Source organism: Aquarana catesbeiana, linkage group LG09 (assembly GCF_042186555.1).
Source record: "Aquarana catesbeiana isolate 2022-GZ linkage group LG09, ASM4218655v1, whole genome shotgun sequence".
In the NCBI taxonomy this organism is placed as follows: Eukaryota; Metazoa; Chordata; class Amphibia; order Anura; family Ranidae; genus Aquarana; species Aquarana catesbeiana.
The window spans coordinates 153,417,283-153,435,246 of NC_133332.1; the positions used below are offsets into that span (position 1 = coordinate 153,417,283).

The 17,964-nt window shown below is 44.0% G+C and overlaps 1 protein-coding gene across 4 annotated transcripts in view; it reads left to right on the plus strand.

Annotated features, from left to right (window-relative positions):
- Positions 1-17,964, plus strand: part of MTM1 (myotubularin 1) — a 167,465-nt gene that overhangs the window by 99,367 nt on the left and 50,134 nt on the right. For all 4 annotated transcript variants that reach the window (XM_073599275.1, XM_073599276.1, XM_073599277.1 and 1 more), the window contains one exon: positions 17,139-17,222. In XM_073599275.1, the coding sequence (XP_073455376.1) occupies positions 17,139-17,222 (84 nt within the window). The remainder of the gene's footprint in view (positions 1-17,138; positions 17,223-17,964) is intronic.

A 17,964-nucleotide genomic window follows, 5' to 3' on the forward strand; every position in this document is an offset into this window, starting at 1 on the left:
ATTCTAGTAATGGTTGAATGGCATTTCTCTAGACAGGTTTCCTGTTGGTGACAACAGTAAGGCATATCTGTGCAATGTGTGCAGAAAATAACCACCTGTAGTCTTCATCAGAAGCATGTGTGACCATGGTGACAGTGCACAGTTTTGAGACAGGGACAGAACACCCTGCAATAGAAAGCGTTTGAACAAGGACCTTCATTATAGGATTGGCAGATCATTTATTTAAAGCTGCAATTATGAAAAAGCCGAAAATAACTTTTAAAAAATTACAATAACATTATACCTTATAGAAGACTTTATTGATTGAGTTTATATAACTCAAAACTTTACATACATACTTTAAAGTTGAGATCTGATTGATTGGCTATACTTTTACTACACAAGTTGCACTGTACAGTGCTTTAAATAAACACCTGTTTGTCTTTGTAACCGGGTAGCATTTTTGCATAACTCGTTTGCCAAAGACCAATAAGATGTCATACATCTGGGACAAATCTGTGTGCTGCACTTGATACAAAATGTGAATGCTTGGGCAGCAATGTGTAAGGCCAAGCCCTAAATAAAAAAATAAATAAATAAAAAAAATAAAACACCCCAACTTCCAGCCAACTTATGTAGGTACTGGTGACGTAATTCAACTTTCTCATGGGGTCCCTGGAACGCTGGGGATCATAAATCCCACGAGAATACGCTATTGAACTGTACAGGAGTGCATTCTCACGAGATTTCCAAACCTGTACCCAGGACTCCAGACTACAGAAATCAGTGTGTATGTTCTGAATTCATATTGCTCGGGGTGCTGATCCATTCTAGCTACACAGGGCTGCCTCCCTAGAATCCGCAATAGTAAAATTTTTCTAAAACTGACACATTCAAGTTGTTATATTAAAAAAAAAAAATTCTTTTGCAGAGAAAAAGTTGTCAGAGTAGCTTTATGCATTCATCAAAAAGAAAAAAATTGTGCTTCATCAGCATTTTGCTAAAGCTACAAATCTTTACGATGAGCTGTCAGTTTGCAAACATATTGCTGTGTGAGACAGGAAACTGCAGCATTTCCTCCACCCTTACTAAGTGCTGTAGCCATACTAAGCTGCACGATCACTCAATTAAAAGCTACTTTTACTTGTCATGGTGATGATTTTCTGTTGAAGTATATAATGGCACAAAAACATTTTGGCTTTGCATTGTGTGTGGGTAACCGGTCATTAACGCATTACTACTGAGTTATGTAATCTTTATAAAAAAAATTCCTGTGGAACATCTTGAACTGTTACAGAAGGTAAATTAATCTAATCTAAGTATAATTTCATGAGAGAGAATTTTTCCTGCTGAGTTCTAATTCAGCCTTTCTCAACCTTTTTAACAGGGAGGAACCCTAGATATTACTTTGAGGTTTTAAGGAACCCCTCCCAATAATTCCTACATCCAGAGCTCATAGGTCAGTGAGAAGAATGCCTCCTTACAATTGGCTAAAAATTGCATTAATGTCACTGGTAACTTACCTGAGAGTCATAAATTTCTCTTTGCACAAGGAACCCCTAACATTTTAGAGGAACCACGGGATTCCACAGAATCCTGGGCAGGGCAGTGGCTGAGTTGTTAGCACTTATACCTAGCAGCACTATGGTTGTTGGTTCGAATCCCAACCATGACATTTCCTGCCTGGAGTTTGCATGTTAGTAAACTCCAGGCAGGTAATCCAGGCAGGCAAACTCCCTAGCATGTGATTGAATGTGAGATAGGAATCTTAGATTGTAAGTGCCTTGAGGGCAGGGACTGATGTGAATGTGCAATTGCTGGCATCAACAGATAAAGTAGTTCTCTGAACCTTCTGAAAACCATACATGCAAGATGCAGAAAAATCGAAAACCTCCCTTGCAGCAATGGGTCAACAAATTCCAATAACCTTAAAGTAACAAAATTGGTCATTGTCAATAACAAATGCTATATTATACCTCTATATTCTGTTTGAACTTATCTATACAAAAAATATACTATATCACAGCTTATCAGCCCTAAGATGTGAAAATTGCATAATTTTCACCTGGTGGTTATGCCAGTAAAGTAGAACTAAGGGGAAAACTTTTTTTTTTTCTTTTTTCCATTTTGGGTAGAGTAAGTGAACATTATTACCCCCAACAAGCGTCTTCTGTACAGCCACCCTGTTGGATTTTCCCCGCTCAATCAGCGCTTTAAGCTATAGCCTGCACTGCCGATCAGCGTATCCTGACAGTGGTAAGTCTCCTCCCCACTGTCGGAATACAATAGCTTAGCAGGGAGCATCCCCCCATCCACCTCCAATGTGTGGATCGGGAATCGGGTCGACCCCTTTTTTTTTTTTTTGTGCACATTTGCAGATGTGTCAGGGTACCATTAACAATGATACTGTTGCATGTCTAAGGGGCAGGGTGTTTTCTCTGCATGTAAGAAAAGCATGTGATTTTGTGCATGTTCCAGACACACATAGATGTGTACCGAGCTTAATGTGAAGGGAATTTCCATCTTGGCTGTCACCCACACATTTGTTCACACTGGATTATTTATCTCTCACCCTCTGTTTTGGTGGCAACTTGCTGTTAGTGGTCACCAGGACAAAAGGGTTGAATCTACCAACTAGAGACATTGACAACAAAAATAGAAAATTGAACCATGTTTTTGCCTGTTCTCCTCTTCTCTCTTCTATCTACAAGACTTGCATACTGCAGACACTGCTTGGTTAGACCATGCCTTACTTTGTCTCCCTTTTTCTATGCTTCCCAGGGCAATCGTCCGTTTCATTGATGCTTGAACAAATCTATTTTGAGTGACCCAGTTCTATGCACTGAAACTGATAAATCTTTTCAAGAATATTTTCAGCTTAACCACAGTGATACTTTCACCGGTCACTGTCTGGGAAGCGCATAAAGTGACGATTCGCAGGAAATTGATACAAATGGCTACACAGTTGAAATGTAAACGAAAGGTAGATATTGAATGCTTGGACTGTGAACTTTAATCTCTGTGTGCCGCTCATAAACGGTATCCGACGGGCGAACTGCTTTCGCAAATCAAAGCCACTAGAATATCTCTTAATTTATTACTTACTACACGTGCCGAGGGCCTGACGCTGGTCTGTCGTCAAATTCTATATGCAGAAGGATCATATCGGGCCTATGTTAACTGCTAAGCTTAACCCTGAAATCAGACAGTTGGCACCTCCCCAAAATATGCTCTGGAGGCACATAAATGCAGGATCCCCAGAAGGCGTTGTCTGAATTTCATCAGTTTTATAGCAAGTTATATCAGGCCTCAGAATCTGGGGCCTGGGAAGAAGCTCTTTCTTTCAGTTGGTCAAGCTCCCCCAGTTGACTGTGGCACGCAGGGAGTTGTTGGATTCACCTATCACAGTCAAGGAGTTTCTTGGGGTCATTAAACAAATGAGGCGCCTGGGCCAGATGGGTTCCTAGCGGCCTGTTACCAGAAATTTGCTATGATGTTGGCTCCTCACCTTGGTCAGGTCACCCTCTGGTGATTTGAACACCACCTTTATTTTGGTGATGCCTAAGCCTGGTAAAGACCCAATTTCAAACAAACTTCTTTCACGTTGTCATTATGGGGTATTGTTTGTATAATTTTAAGGAAAATAATGAATTTAATCCATTTTGGAATAAGGCTGTAACCTAAATAAAAGTGGAGAAAGTGAAACTCTGAATACTTTCCGGATGCACTATGTGCACCCCTAACGGTGAAAGTATGGCCACACGGATTTTACTCAGATCCTATCCATATTTTCAGAGGGACCAGACAGGGATGTCCACTCTCTTCTCTCATTTTTGCTATTGCAATCAAAAAGCTAGCTCTTGTGATTTAGTCGGACCCCAATATCTACAGCGTGTCCTGTGGGGGGACAAAGCCATAAGTGTGCCCTTTTTGGTCGATAATTTGGTATTATTACGTCCCCTTTAAACACTTTGCCAAATGTTACTCGACTATTGCAAGATTTTGGAGAGATATTGGGCCTCTGCATTGATGCTCAGAAATTGGTAGCAGTGAATGTCAATCTTCCCTTCCCTCATTAGTGTCCCATTTAGAAGAGGCGTTTTCATTTAGTTGGCAGACTGACTTTGTTCCCTACTTGGGTATCTGTCTTACCCCCTACCTTATATCTTTATATAATGTGAATTATCTACCACTTTATAAAAAATTGGAGGAGGACTTGCAGGGGTGGGCGAGTCATGGTCTGCCCTGGCTGGGTAGAATCCGCTCTCTATCAAGACCTTATTACCACACTTGCTGTTACTTTTGCTCCTTATCCATATTGATTGATTGAACAGATCTTGTGCGATTTCAATCTAAGCTTATGCAGTATGTTTGGGGCGGCAAGGGCCATAGACTTTCTAAACAGGCATGTTTTGCTCACAAAATGAAAGTGGGTCTTGACCTCCCACATCATTATGCTATACTACCAAGCGACTCAGGTGGCACAGTTTTCGACGGTGTATTCACAAGGTGAAAAACCAGAATGGCTTGCTATGGAACAGACGGCAGTTAACCAGCTTCCATTAGACTGGCAACCTGGGAAGAGTAGACCCCCTATTCTTGCCCCTACTTTATCTCATTCAATTGTCATCTGGGATCGAGTGCGGTCCAATACTAACCTAATTTCATCTTTTCATCTGTTGGCTCACCTTTTCAACAATTCAGCATTCCCCCTCCCTGGCTAGGATCCAAAGGCCTTTCGCTGGTGGCTAAATAAAGGCTTGTATCGTATTGGTAATTTTCTCACTCCCTGTGGTCCTTTTGCTGTGTCCTATATTGTAGAGCTAATCTGCAGATGCCTTCTGTGGAGACTTTTAGAGTTTATCAAATTTCACACTTTTTGCACTCCTAGGTTAACTAGGGATCCTAAGGTGTGACCACCTATGAGACATGGTGTGCAAAGGATCCCACTAGCAGGAGGGAATTTCTATTATTTACAGGTTCTTGCTTGCCACTGATGCTAAATTACCTTATATGCATGCATGCATGGGACTCGGACTTGGCCTCTGAGAGAGATCTAGACCATTTAAGGGCATGTTAAATGTCTCTTTGGTGCAGGCAGGCATAAGTCTTGACCCAATGGTATATGGCCCCGTCTTCCCTATCGAGGCTCTTTCTGACCACCTCACCTGTCTGTTTTCGGGGGTGTCAGTCTTATAGAACGATGTATCACACCTGGTGGGAATGCCCTAAGCTTAGGGGCTTTTGGAATATGGTGTTTGCTTCGATTTGAAAAGTTACAGGGATTCCAGTGCTACAGTTGCTCCATGTGGCCTTATTGAATGACCGGGTGGATCATATACCCCGTGGCAAGCAAAAATTGAGCCATTGTATGTTAGCTGCGAAAAACTCACTGTAGCTTGCTCCTCGAAGATGCCTTCCGTTTTTATTCTGTTTATTCCGACACAAGGTTTCTTGGATAATGCCTAATGAACACCTTGCTAGCATACTTTAAAGCGGAGTTCCACCCATCGGATTCCTCCCCCCCTCCGGTGTCACAATTGGCACCTTTCAGGGGGGAGGGGGGTGCAGATACCTGTATAATACAGGTATCTGCACCCACTTCCGGGTATAGCTAGCCGCAGACTCCCCGCCCACCCCCGTTGTGTTGTGGGAAATACACAGTTCCCACAACACAACGGGGACCAGTGTAGACGCGAAGCGCGACTCGCGCATGCGCAGTAGGGAACCGGGCAGTGAAGCCGCAACGCTTCACTTCCTGATTCCCTCAGTGAGAATGGCGGCGGCAGCACCCCCGAGGATCCAGGGACGGCTCGGTCTCGGGTGCCGACATCGCTGGACCCTGGGACAGGTAAGTGTCCTTATTTTAAAAGTCAGCAGCTGCAGTATTTGCAGCTGCTGACATCTAAAATTTTTTTTTTTTAGTGAAACTCCGCTTTAATCACCCTGTTAAACGATTTAAGAAGATGTGGGAGCCATGGGCCAGCTATGCTCATATAGAGCTTTAGGAAGGTGCATGATAACAAGTGGGTTACCTTTTCCATTTAGTTGCCCTTTTGGGCTCCCTCTCTGTTTTTCCTTTCGCTGTCCTGATGCTCTTGCTCTTTTTCTTCACTTCCTTCCTTCTTTTTTTTTTTTCCCCCCTGGGGTCTTCCCTTTCTCTTTTTGAGGGTTTTATTTTCTTTCCCATGTGGGGGGTCCAGACCTCATATTTTTTTCCCAGTTTGCATCTTTTCGTATTTGGCCCCACCGGCCTCCCTGGTCTCTGGGACTGTTTGGTTACACCCCTGTTTTATTACCAATTTTATAAGCACTGTACTGAGTACTATATGGCACAAACTCTGCCAGTGAGGCCTTAGCCTTAGTTCTCATCTTTTGTACTGTTTATTATATTTTGCTCATGTTCTTTTGCTGTGGCCGGGGCTCTGGCTTTTCTTTAATACTCTCTATTCTGTACTATCTTCAAAAAAAGGTTGAAAGTTAAAAAATAGAAAATTGACACGTTGTTCAACTGTTATCCACTCTATACAAAACTTGGAAATAAAATATGCCTTTACATACATTGTAACTCTTGCCTTGCTACTTGTATCGTGGATCAGTGAACCATTCTTGTTTCCTTGTTCTGTTTAATAATTAACCTTAATTTAACCTTGTTAAGTGAGCGACCAGTGAGTAATTATTAGGTGAAAATGTAGAGAAAAGAGTTTTGTGTAGAAACTGCTGTGTTGGGAAAAGATACTGATCACAGCAAATGTCATTCAAAGCACAGCAATAGACACATTGTTCAGATTGGTTTCTATACACCATCCTCTCTATTCCTCACACTTTAATTACAAAGCTCAGCTTATTCTGCTTACAGGGGCTCAGCCAGTGTTCCTCAATCATAATGGAAATATATGGAAATAACTCTTGTGTGTAGAGTGAGCCTTGCAGCTCATATCTGTAGGACAACTTGCAGTTCTTCCTAAAGAGGGTTGTTTTTTTTTCCAGTTCTTTATTTAACAAAACCAGGGTACAAAGGCCATATGCAACATTGTCAGAAGAATTTGCATACAGAAAACTTGGGAGTGCATCGACGGTGATGACCACAATATACGGATCAAACTTAAACATGACAGACAAAGTTACAAATTTGTCTAGGCACCTGGCTTGAGAGAGCTATAAAGACTAAAATAAAGGAAGGCCTTTAACATATGCACCATACTGTACATGGATCTCGGCACTCATGGAAAACTAATTTTTTTTTTTTTTTTTTTTAGCTTTGGGGGAGGTGTAGCACGGCAAAAGAAAAAAAAAAAAAGAGCGATGGGAGGGGGGACAGGGGAATTGGAGTCTTTTGAGGGGAGGGGTGGAGATTCCCATGCACCAGGAAGTCTGCCTGGGGAGGGGGAAATCTGGTTCCATGACTTTAGTCTCAGGAGGCCATATGGTGTCTCGCTGGCATTACTAGGTTGGATTGAACTTAGTAAGGATGTATACTCTGAGATGTGTTTAAATTCATACCAGTAGAACCATCTTTCAAAAATGTCTTCCTTGTACCCTTCTCTGTTGCGATCATGTCGTCCTTCTCATTGATTTCCCCCTTTTTTTTTTTTGTTTGTTTTTTTTGTAACCATACTGCGATTGACTGCTTGACCTTGTTTCCAGAAGATGGGGATACATTTTTTTTTCTTTGCTGCACTCACCAAGAGTAGAACAATAGAGTGCCTGTAAGTCTTAGTTGTAATATCTGTGATGTAACAGGACGGAGGCAGGGTCCTGAGGGATCTCATAATTCATATATTGTTTGGTTATGCGCGCACTTCGGACCAGAAGTCTTGAAGTTTATCACGTTGTCCAAAAGATATGGAGCATGTCCCTGAACCCTTTCCCACATCTCCAACAATTGAAATTGAAATGGAACCAAAGATAAGGGGATTATTGCGGTGCCAAAAGAAAACTTGAATGCATAGAATATAAAAGTATACTTTTATATTCTATGCATTCAAGTTTTCTTTTGGCAGCGCAATAATCCCCTTATCTTTGGTTCCATTTCAATTTCAAATTCATTGGGATGAGGTGCCGTATTGTACGGAGGACTATCCAGTCTCCTAACCCATCTCCTACAATTATCTGTACCATGTAGAAACATCTTGTGGATCCAATTGGGTGTAGTGCCATCTGTGAAGGTTTTGTATGAGAAGAGAAGTATTTTCTCAATCTGCTTACTGGTGAAGGTAACCCCGAGGTCTCTTTGCCATTTGGAGATGTGAAGCAGTTTAAACAGTTACAGAGGGGAGAGAAGCAGTCAGTAGGTCAATGAAACCACGTGACATTGGGGGGGTTTGGTCATCGCAGATCTGTTCGAAGGGCGTGAGACCACAAGTTAAAGAGGTCTTGGGTAAGGATGCCAGAAATTTTGATAATTGGAGTCTATTCCAGAAGTTGACATTAGAAATGGCTAGGTTCCACTATAGCTTTGACCTTGAGTTGCCAGTGACCTGCATTCACATAATGTTTCACATGGAATGGTCCTCCACGCTTCACAGCTTGGAAATAGGAATTAGACTCAGACTGAAAGAAGAATTCCCTATAATGGTAAAGCAGTGAAGGGGAAGTAAAGATCGAAGACCTTCGAGTATATACTCAAACTTTCCTATATTGTAGCATGGCACTTGAGGCTGGGTGGGAAGTCAGCTCGTCACCAGAAGAGACTCGACTGTGGGATGTTTGAGACCGGTTGCCCAATGGAAACCCATTGCTTAAGAGAGGCATGTCATCATCAATCCAGTACCCTGCATAAGTTAAAGAGTGATATCTGGGAGTGCCTTGCCCTGCGCAAGAGGGACGGAGGAAGGCGTATTGGCTTGCGAGCCCACAAAGTTCGAGAAAGCCCTATTCATAGCTTTTAAAAAGGAGCTTGGTATAGGGAGGGCCTGTAGACGATGCAAAAGATGTTTAAGTCTTCTGATTTCTGGAAGTTAATTCAAACATCAGAAAAGGGATCCATATTTGTCCAGTTCAGTTCAGAAAGAAGGCTCGGTAACGAGATTATTTTGGTTTATGGTGAAAAAATAGGAGGGCATAGGCTGATAATGTCCCTATTGTGGGGCCAGTAACATTTGGATGATTTTTAATTTTACGGACAAAAGGTTCCAGTGTTAGTATGAGATCATTGGGGAGAGGGGGCACCCCTGCCGCCTTCCATTCGTAATAGAGAATGGAGCACAGAGGTGTCCGTTTGCTTTCACTTCTGCAGTGTGATTTGAATATAAAGTATTGATCCAGTGCCCCATTATTTGTCCTATGCCCAGGTGACGTAAAGTCTCTGTCAGGAAGGCCCAAGTTACCCTATCAAAGTTTTTTTTTTTTTTTTTTTTTTTTTTTGCGTTCGTGAATAGCAGTAAGGCAAGCCATAGATGATACGATTTTCTTTCGAGTACGGGTTGCAGTAAAGAAAATCACACAATTTCCCCATCAACACATTCAGTATGGATCAGTAAATCCCTTCCGCAGCGCTATTGTATTCTGCCGGTGTTCTGCTGCCTTCTGTGCAGGCAGAACACAGTTAGCACTGCTAACAGTTATAGCCACCAGCAGTAATCGCATGCAAAAAAAATCTGACAGGCTGGTTGTACTGAAGTCAATCAATGGATTGACTTCAGTACAGCTAACCTGACCTTTACATGAATTGAATCTCGGCCAGCTTAAGAGGGGATCTTCCTGGAGTGAGCAGCGTGGATAAAGGCCAGGGCCTTAGTAGTGGTGTCCCTATCTTCCCACCTGGGCACAAATCCGAATGCCATCAGGCTTGTGACAAGGGGGGGTTGATTTTAAAACGACTAGATTTATCAAATTCATACTCTTATTTATTCATTACAGTGAAATACTGTATTTGACAGCCTTATAAACTGTTCAGCCCACACTGTCCAATAGATTATTCTATCTGACAGCTTACTTCATATAGTGAAGTAAAAGCTCCCACAAGCAGCAGCTTTTTTGTTTTGTTCTTTTTTGATTTTTGATTTTTTTCCTCCTTGGTTGCATTCACACCTTGAATTGTTTTGTTTTCAAGCAGAAAGTCACGTGTTTTTACCGCAATTTTGCACAGGTCAAAAGGTCACAAATGTAAAAAGCAGAAAAACTCCTGTAATCTGCCCAAAAAGAAGCTCATGTACTTTTTTGAGCTTCAGGCGTTTCGCTTCAGGTGACCAAACGCTCAGATGTGAACAGGGTCCATTTAAATGAATGGGATTTTGCTTGTTGGGTGTTTTTCAGGCGTTTTTGATGGCGTTTTACGAGCTGAAAACACTCAGGTGTGAATGCAACCTAACCCATTATCAAATGCGGAGTAGTAGCCATGACCACAGACATGACAAAAGTGATACAGAAGAATAGGATTACATTTTTTTTTTTTTTTTTTACAGAAATGGGTATCGCTCTTCTAAAACCTAATTGTGATTATGCCATGTGACTCTTTTTTTTTTTTTTTTTTTTTTTTTTCATAGTGTACTTATTGGTTTATTAAAATATCATCTAGCAACATAAAGATAATATTGAGGAAGCATAATCTTGAAACCAAAAAGTAATTATTCTTTGAATAGCCTCCAGTTATCCGATGTGCTGGCTTGATCCAGCAATGTGGAGAAGTGGTGGCTGCGGGGAAAAGGATAACTGTTTTGTTTAAGTGTTTGTGCAGTGAAAGTGGCAGGCATTTCAATGAATGGAAAGTTAGTGATTTATAGCGCTCTAAACAGATGAAGCCATTCGGTTAGGAACAGAAAAACCTTTGTAAGCAAGGATCAGAGCTGTTTGCAGGTGTTCGCTCAATGCATCCTTTTGTTTTTTATCCTCTCCCTTCTTGTGTTTCTGCACGCTCATGCTATGACAGGGCTAGAGAAACGTTTATGTTATGCTTCAAGTCTGTACTGGACAAGTAAAAAAAATCGATCCATAAAAGCCCTTTTATTTTTATTTATTTTTTATATAAGAAAACCTAAAGTAGATTGCATATTATAGGGAAGACTGCTATTGAGTATTGAATGCCTGCTGGGCAAAGAGTGCAGAGAAGTTTAAATGGATAAGGCTAGACATATATTACATCAGGAAAACAAAGGGCTGATTCACACTGGGAATTGCACAGGAATGTGCTGTGCGTTCCTGTGCAATTCACATGCTGTTCTGTGTGGTGCATTTTCAGCCCATTCAAAAAATTGCACCACACCAAAAGTAGTGCATGCACTACTTTTGGAAACTCCCTGCAATCGCACCACTTCTGTACCATGCGATCCACTGCAGGCAAATACTCTGCGCTTGCGTCTTGCACATGGGGCATCCGTAACTTAAAGCGGAGGTCTGCCCACCGATGCACAAATTAAAAGCCAGAAGCTGCGCATACTGCAGCTGCTGACTTTTAATAATCAGACACTTACCTGTCATGGAGTCCAGTGATGTTGGCACCGCAGCTGATGTTTCCATCAGCTGTCGGGTGCATGTCGCCTCCATTGCGAGTAAGGGAACCCGTCAGTGAAGCCTTACGGCTTCACACTGAGAACCCTACTGCACATACGCAAGGCTCCCCTTCTCTCTCCTACAGGCCCGGTGGCCAGGGAAGGAGGAGGAGGGAACCCAGGCAGTGACGTCAATACCCGCGGCTGAGGCTCCCGGAAGTGGGAACAGATACCTGTGAAAGGCAGGTATCCTGTCCCCTCTCCCCCCCGAAAGGTGCCAAATGTGGTACGGGGGGGGGGGGGGGTACGACGAGCGGAAGTTCCACTTTTGGGTGTAACTCCGCTTTAATATTGACACCCGCTGCAAATCGCAATGGCAGTGCGTTTTGAACATGGGAAATGCGCTCAGAATGCAGGTTTCCTGCACGACGTTCTGTTGTGAACTGACTCTAAACGTTCAGTGAGTCACACTTTGATGTCCTACTCTACAGTCTGAAAAGAACTTGAAGAACTTTAGTTTTTATTTTACTTTTAAACTGTAGTAAATACCTAAGGGGAAAATCTGTACTAAAATATATTTATACAAGTTATAATGGTTGCTCCCTAAACATAAGATAACATACCTTTTGACTTATACTTAATCCTGACAAATTTATGTCTATAAGCATTGTGCAGTGCAAGGAAATGTCCACCTTTTTAAAAACTATTAAAACTATTATGCAAGTCTTCATTTACTGACCCTTGGGCCTCATGCACACTGAGCGTTTAGCCCCTGTTCATGAAATTCTGGTGTATTTGTGTGGAAGGCACATGTGCCCCATCCAGCCTTGTTGCCAGCAGCCTGTAAAATTCTGCAAGAGGCTGAAAACTGCTGTGGCTGGACAGTGTACTGAGAGGTACTAATCTTAAGGGCAGAATGTACCCAATATGTGCCCAGACTTCTTTCCTTCCAGTCATCCATCCCTGGGTGCATACTGCCCTAAACATTAGCACCACTTGGTGCCCCTTCCAGATGCAGCAGTGTTCAGCCCCTCATAAACTTTTACAGGCTTCCGGTAGCAAGGCTGGGCAAAAATGACAGAATTTCATGCATAGGGGCTGAATGCCCAGTGTACATGAGGCCCTAAAGTGGTAGTAAAGGCTTCTTTTTGCTTTACACCTACAGGTAACCCTATAATAATGTTTACCTGTAGGTTCACTAGATATTTACCTTTAGCAGCGCCAGTGATGTCACCAGCGCATGCGCACTGCGCTCTCAATGGACCATGTGCTGTCCAAAGAGAGAGCTGTACCATTAGAATGACGTCATTGCACCTCTGCCAGTCAAACAGCGACTTTCCATGAACCCGGATAGAAGACTGGGTGAAGATGGAAGCCCTGCTAGTGGTGACAGTGCGCTGCTGGAGGGCTTTGTTTTCAGGTAAGTCTTTCATTAAGTGCTAGTATGCGATGCATACTAGCACTTTATGACATTCATTTTCAGGAATAAGATTTTTATGGGTTTTTTTTTTTTCGTGGTTTACTTCCGCTTTAATGAAGTAAAATTTTTCTTGTGTAAAGGAGTGTGCCAGCTTGAGTATTCATTTGTCTACTCTGTGTGGAAAAAAGGTTAAAGGTTATTGTTTGTTATCCCAAAAAAATAACAGATTCCGTTCCTTTAAAGCAGGGGTCCTCAAACTACGGCCCGCGGGCCACATGCGGCCCGCCGAGGACATTTATCCGGCCCACCCCACCCAGGGCCGGATTCCCGACAGGCCAGGCTCGGGCCGGGGCCAGGTCGGCTCGGCTTGGGCAGGTCCACTCTGCTTCGACAGGGAGCATATCCGCTCCAGCCGCCTCCCCCACCCCAGTAATGGAGGGCTCCGTGTGCCGCGCTGCATGCTGGGAAGTGTAGTTTCCAGCACAGTCCCGCGCGGATTCACGTCTTCCTCACGCAGACAGGAGGCGCGGAGGGTGACAGCGAGAGTGGAGGCTTCAGGCAACAGCCTACTAACAAGTGAGGACCCCTGTCCACCCCTCTGTCCCTCTGTCCACCCCTCTGTCCCTCTGTCCATCCCTCTGTCCCCCTGTCCATCCCTCTGTCCCTCTGTCCCCCTGTCCGTCCCTCTGTCCCCCTGTCCGTCCCTCTGTCCCCCTGTCCGTCCCTCTGTCCCCCTGTCCGTCCCTCTGTCCCCCTGTCCGTCCCTCTGTCCCCCTGTCCGTCCCTCTGTCCCCCTGTCCGTCCCTCTGTCCCCCTGTCCGTCCCTCTGTCCCCCTGTCCGTCCCCCTGTCTGTCCCCCTGTCCGTCCCCCTGTCCGTCCCCCTGTCCGTCCCCCTGTCCGTCCCCCTGTCCGTCCCTCCGTCCCCCCGTCCGTCCCTCCGTCCCCCCGTCCGTCCCTCCGTCCCCCCGTCCGTCCCTCCGTCCCCCCGTCCGTCCCTCCGTCCCCCCGTCCGTCCCTCCGTCCCCCCGTCCGTCCCTCCGTCCCCCCGTCCGTCCCTCCGTCCCCCCGTCCGTCCCTCCGTCCCCCCGTCCACCCCACTGCCCCCCCCTCTGTCCCCCTGTCCACCCCCTATATATATTATTATTTATTATTCATTCTTTTATTCTTTTGCACTACAAAAAAGATGTGTGCATAGGAATTAGTTCATATTTTCTTTATACTATAGTGCGGCCCCCCAACAGTCTGAGGGACTGTGAACTGGCCCCCTGTCTAAAAAGTTTGAGGACCCCTGCTTTAAAGCATTTTATACAGCACAGTGCTTGTGCTGTATAATTTGGACCCCTGCAACACCTAAAAAACCTGGCTGATCCTGCCAGTTTCTCCCCTCCCCTATGCAAACAGACCATGATGGTTATGGCTGCTGAGCCCCTGACATCGTGGTCTGTTTGCGTTCCTCCATCAGCCGCAGCTCTCCTGTGTCTGTCTCCTCTGTGCTCCCCCCCCCCCCCAACCTCTCCTCTCAGCGTGTCACCTAGTAACCGTGCCACCCCATCCCCCTCCTGCTGCAGGAATAACATATATGTTTAGATACTTAGTTCTGTTTCCTAATAGAGTGCCCCCCTGTCTCTGTGTTTCCTTAAAAAAGTACCTCCTTTGCCGCATCTCCCGGCGGCTTCCGGTGATCACGTGACCGGCTGTGTCTCCTGTCTCCTCTCCTCCTTGTGTCCCCGCTGGCGGCGTCAACGGGAAAACCTTGGCCCCGCCCACTGCTTCTGCAAGATGGGCAGAGAGGAGAAACAGCTGGTTACATGAGAGCTGGGAGCCGCCATCAAATACGGTGAAGGAGGTATTTTTTTAATGAAACACAGACACAAGGGTGGCACTCTGTTAGGGTACAGAACGAAGTATGTAAATGACCGAAAGTGGGTCAACAACCACTTTAAGCTCACGTATGTACCAATAGTAAGAACAACTAACCCCCATAGGTGAGTGGAACTTTAAAAGCGACCAAGAACAAACAGTTTTATCAAAAATATCAAATTTATTAGAAAATACATATATTGAATAAGAGACTCAAGTCAAATAGTGACAAAGAGTACATCAATAATAATGCATAATGAAGTATTGCATAATACGTACAGACGCAGATAGGCTGATTGGATGAACCCAACGTTTCCGGCTAGATGCCCTTCTTCAGGGATTTTTAACATCCAGAGCCCGGTTTCTATTGGAAAAATATACATATCATTTTGTAAATAATTAATGCAGACAATGTAAACAGTATAAATCTGTCTTGTTTGTATTTCTTAAGACAATGAAGAGTTGTGCAAAGGCACATAAATGAAACCGCATAAAAGGCATACCATGTAGTAATGTTGCCCTCATGAATAAGAAGTGGAAAATATCCCAGGGAATAAATGGAAAGGCTGCTTATGCGTAACCCCAAAACTAGTCTCACATGAATTCCATAGCGATGGTCCAGAATAGAACACGGGTATGGATCAGATCAAGTGATCTGAAAAGGATGAAACAAATTCTATAATCGTACAGCAATATAGCAGATTTATGCACTAGTATATTGTAAGGATGTAAAATATCCAAGGCGGACTCCATAGGGTAATGCATACCCATGGAGACAGCATATCACAAATATCACCGCACAACGGAGGCACGTCCAGTGTATATGAACCAGCTGAAAGGGTATACAGCTCAGGCAGTCTACCTGTAGTGCATATAAATGTAGGAAGTAAGCAATATATTTTAACCAACTGAGGGGCCAAAAAATGTGGGTCCATAAGTGCAGAGATAGTATAAGCTTACCATACACTGGATGTACCGCTGTATAGCGTGTTGGTGATCAGAGCCACCGCAGCTGTGTTTGCATGCTGCGAACGGCTCTGATAAATATTCCCATGGCGTCTGCGTGTGCGCGACGACATGGAAATGTAGTGACGCACGCTCAGCGGGACATAAAGGCCACGGAGCATGCGCACTAGCTGTGGTATACGGACCCAACTGTCCCTCAAGTGCAGGACGCTGCCCCAAAGAGGCGTGACTGGGCCCTGCGCTTAGGGGACACCGACACACAGCCAGAAAACAGGGACAGCATCCAAAGCTAAAAACAAAGCCTGATCGTGCCAAAGTAATCTGAAAAAATTAGGGGGAATCTCAGCGCTACGCGCGCCGAATGTCCCCCAAGTGCGCCGGGTGTAGAGTTCAATGAAAAGACAAACTGAGGGGAAAAAAAGGGAAGGCATAATGCAGACTGATACAGAAGCAAGCACGTTTTGCTGTGTGAAAAGACCAGTGTCAAATGAGGCTTCATTCACATTTGCACATTTCTGAATGCATGGCAAACCACACAGAAAACATACGCTTTGCTGTGCATTGCAGAAATGCACTTTAAACCCGCATATCGCTTATGTTGCTATTAAAGTGATATTAAAGTTTAAAAAACAAAAACATGTTATACTTGCCTTCTCTTTGCAATGGTTTTGCACAGAGCAGCACAGATCTTCCTCTTCTCAGGTCCCCTGGCCCCTCCCTCCTGCCAAGTGCCCCAGAGCAAACCGCTTGCTGTGGGGGCACCCAAGCAGACTTGTGCCCGAGCCGCTGCTCTGCGTGTTCATTTACACACACTGCCATGCTTGGCTCCCCTCCTCCCCCTCCTTGTTAGCTCACTGGCTGTGATTGGCTCCTGCTGCTTTCTCAAACAACGAAGAGGCACGTATGCACATCTCTGGATTGCGATTTGGCTCAGGTAAGTATTGGTGGGGGGCTGCTGCATACAGGTATTTACCTTTATGCATAGCACACATTAACATATTTTATCAAGTGTTGCTGCAAGACATATTGTAAGTCTGAATGAGCCCACAGTGGTTGTATCATGAGTAGGTAAATTGGTAATACAAAGCCCTGGGCTGCAGTCTCAAAGTGAAGCTACAATCCCTGCCCATTGCTACACCCTCTGATATGATTTACCTGGCTTGGGCTATGATTAATCCCAATCTGGGTGAAGCACATCAGTGGGCGTGGCCAATGGGCAGAGACTATAGCTGAAGCCAATGCTTTCAAATTGAGATGAGATTGATATACACAGAATGTGCCCGGGACTTTGTGTTACTTTGAATGGATGGAGCGGGACATGCTCCTTCAACAACCGACGCCTGGAGTGGAGAGAGCGCTGGTGGGATGCCACGAAGGAGGCTTTGAGCGGTGCTATAGCTGTCATGCATTGTTATAGATTATTTTTTTTTACTTTATTTCATTTGACATTTACCTAAACTTGGGCTTTTTTTTCTTTCCACAGCCTATTTTTGCCTTTGTAAATGAAGAAAGATTTCCAACCAATGGCTGGAATGTGTATGATCCTATGGCTGAGTTTCAGAGACAGGTATGTGACTCTTGCTGTTATTAAAAAAACAAAGATTGTCCAATGCATTGAGATTTATATTGTAAAACTTTTAATAGGAATTTGTTCATTTGTCACAAACACTAATGGCCGGTTCACACCAGAACGCGTTGCAGGAAAGGCACATTCTGTGCTCTTTTCCAGCATTGCTCTCAAAGTGCACTTGCCTTGGGAATCTGCTGTGAGTACCAATACATTAACGGACCCCCAAATGCAGATCGCAAATGCAGTGTGTTTGCAGGCACCAAATCACATATTACCTCAGTATCATGTGATTTGATGCACTGTGGTTTTCAAAAGAAGTGCACGCACTACTTTTTGTGCGGTCTGGTGCAATTTGCAGCCTATTCCAGTGAATAAGTTGCCAAATTGCACTGCACTCCAGGGCAACACACAAGGACAGGATTTTGGTGTAAAACGGCCCCAAAGCAACACAGATGCAGATCATTATTTCTTTTCTTGCTTTAGATTATCAGATAATTTGAATATTGACAGCCACCCCAGCTTCAGATACCCCCACAAAATTGCCAGTCTTGTATTTAGGTGGCCACACAGATCTGCTATTTAAAATGATATATAAAAAAAAAAAAATGTTTTTGTTAAGATTAGAATTCTTTTAAAGTATAACTAAAGGCAAACCTATTTTTTTTTTGTTTTGGATAGAGTGCAGATGGACTAGAACACCTGTCAGTTTTTATTGCTGTCTGACCCCATGTTAAGGAGA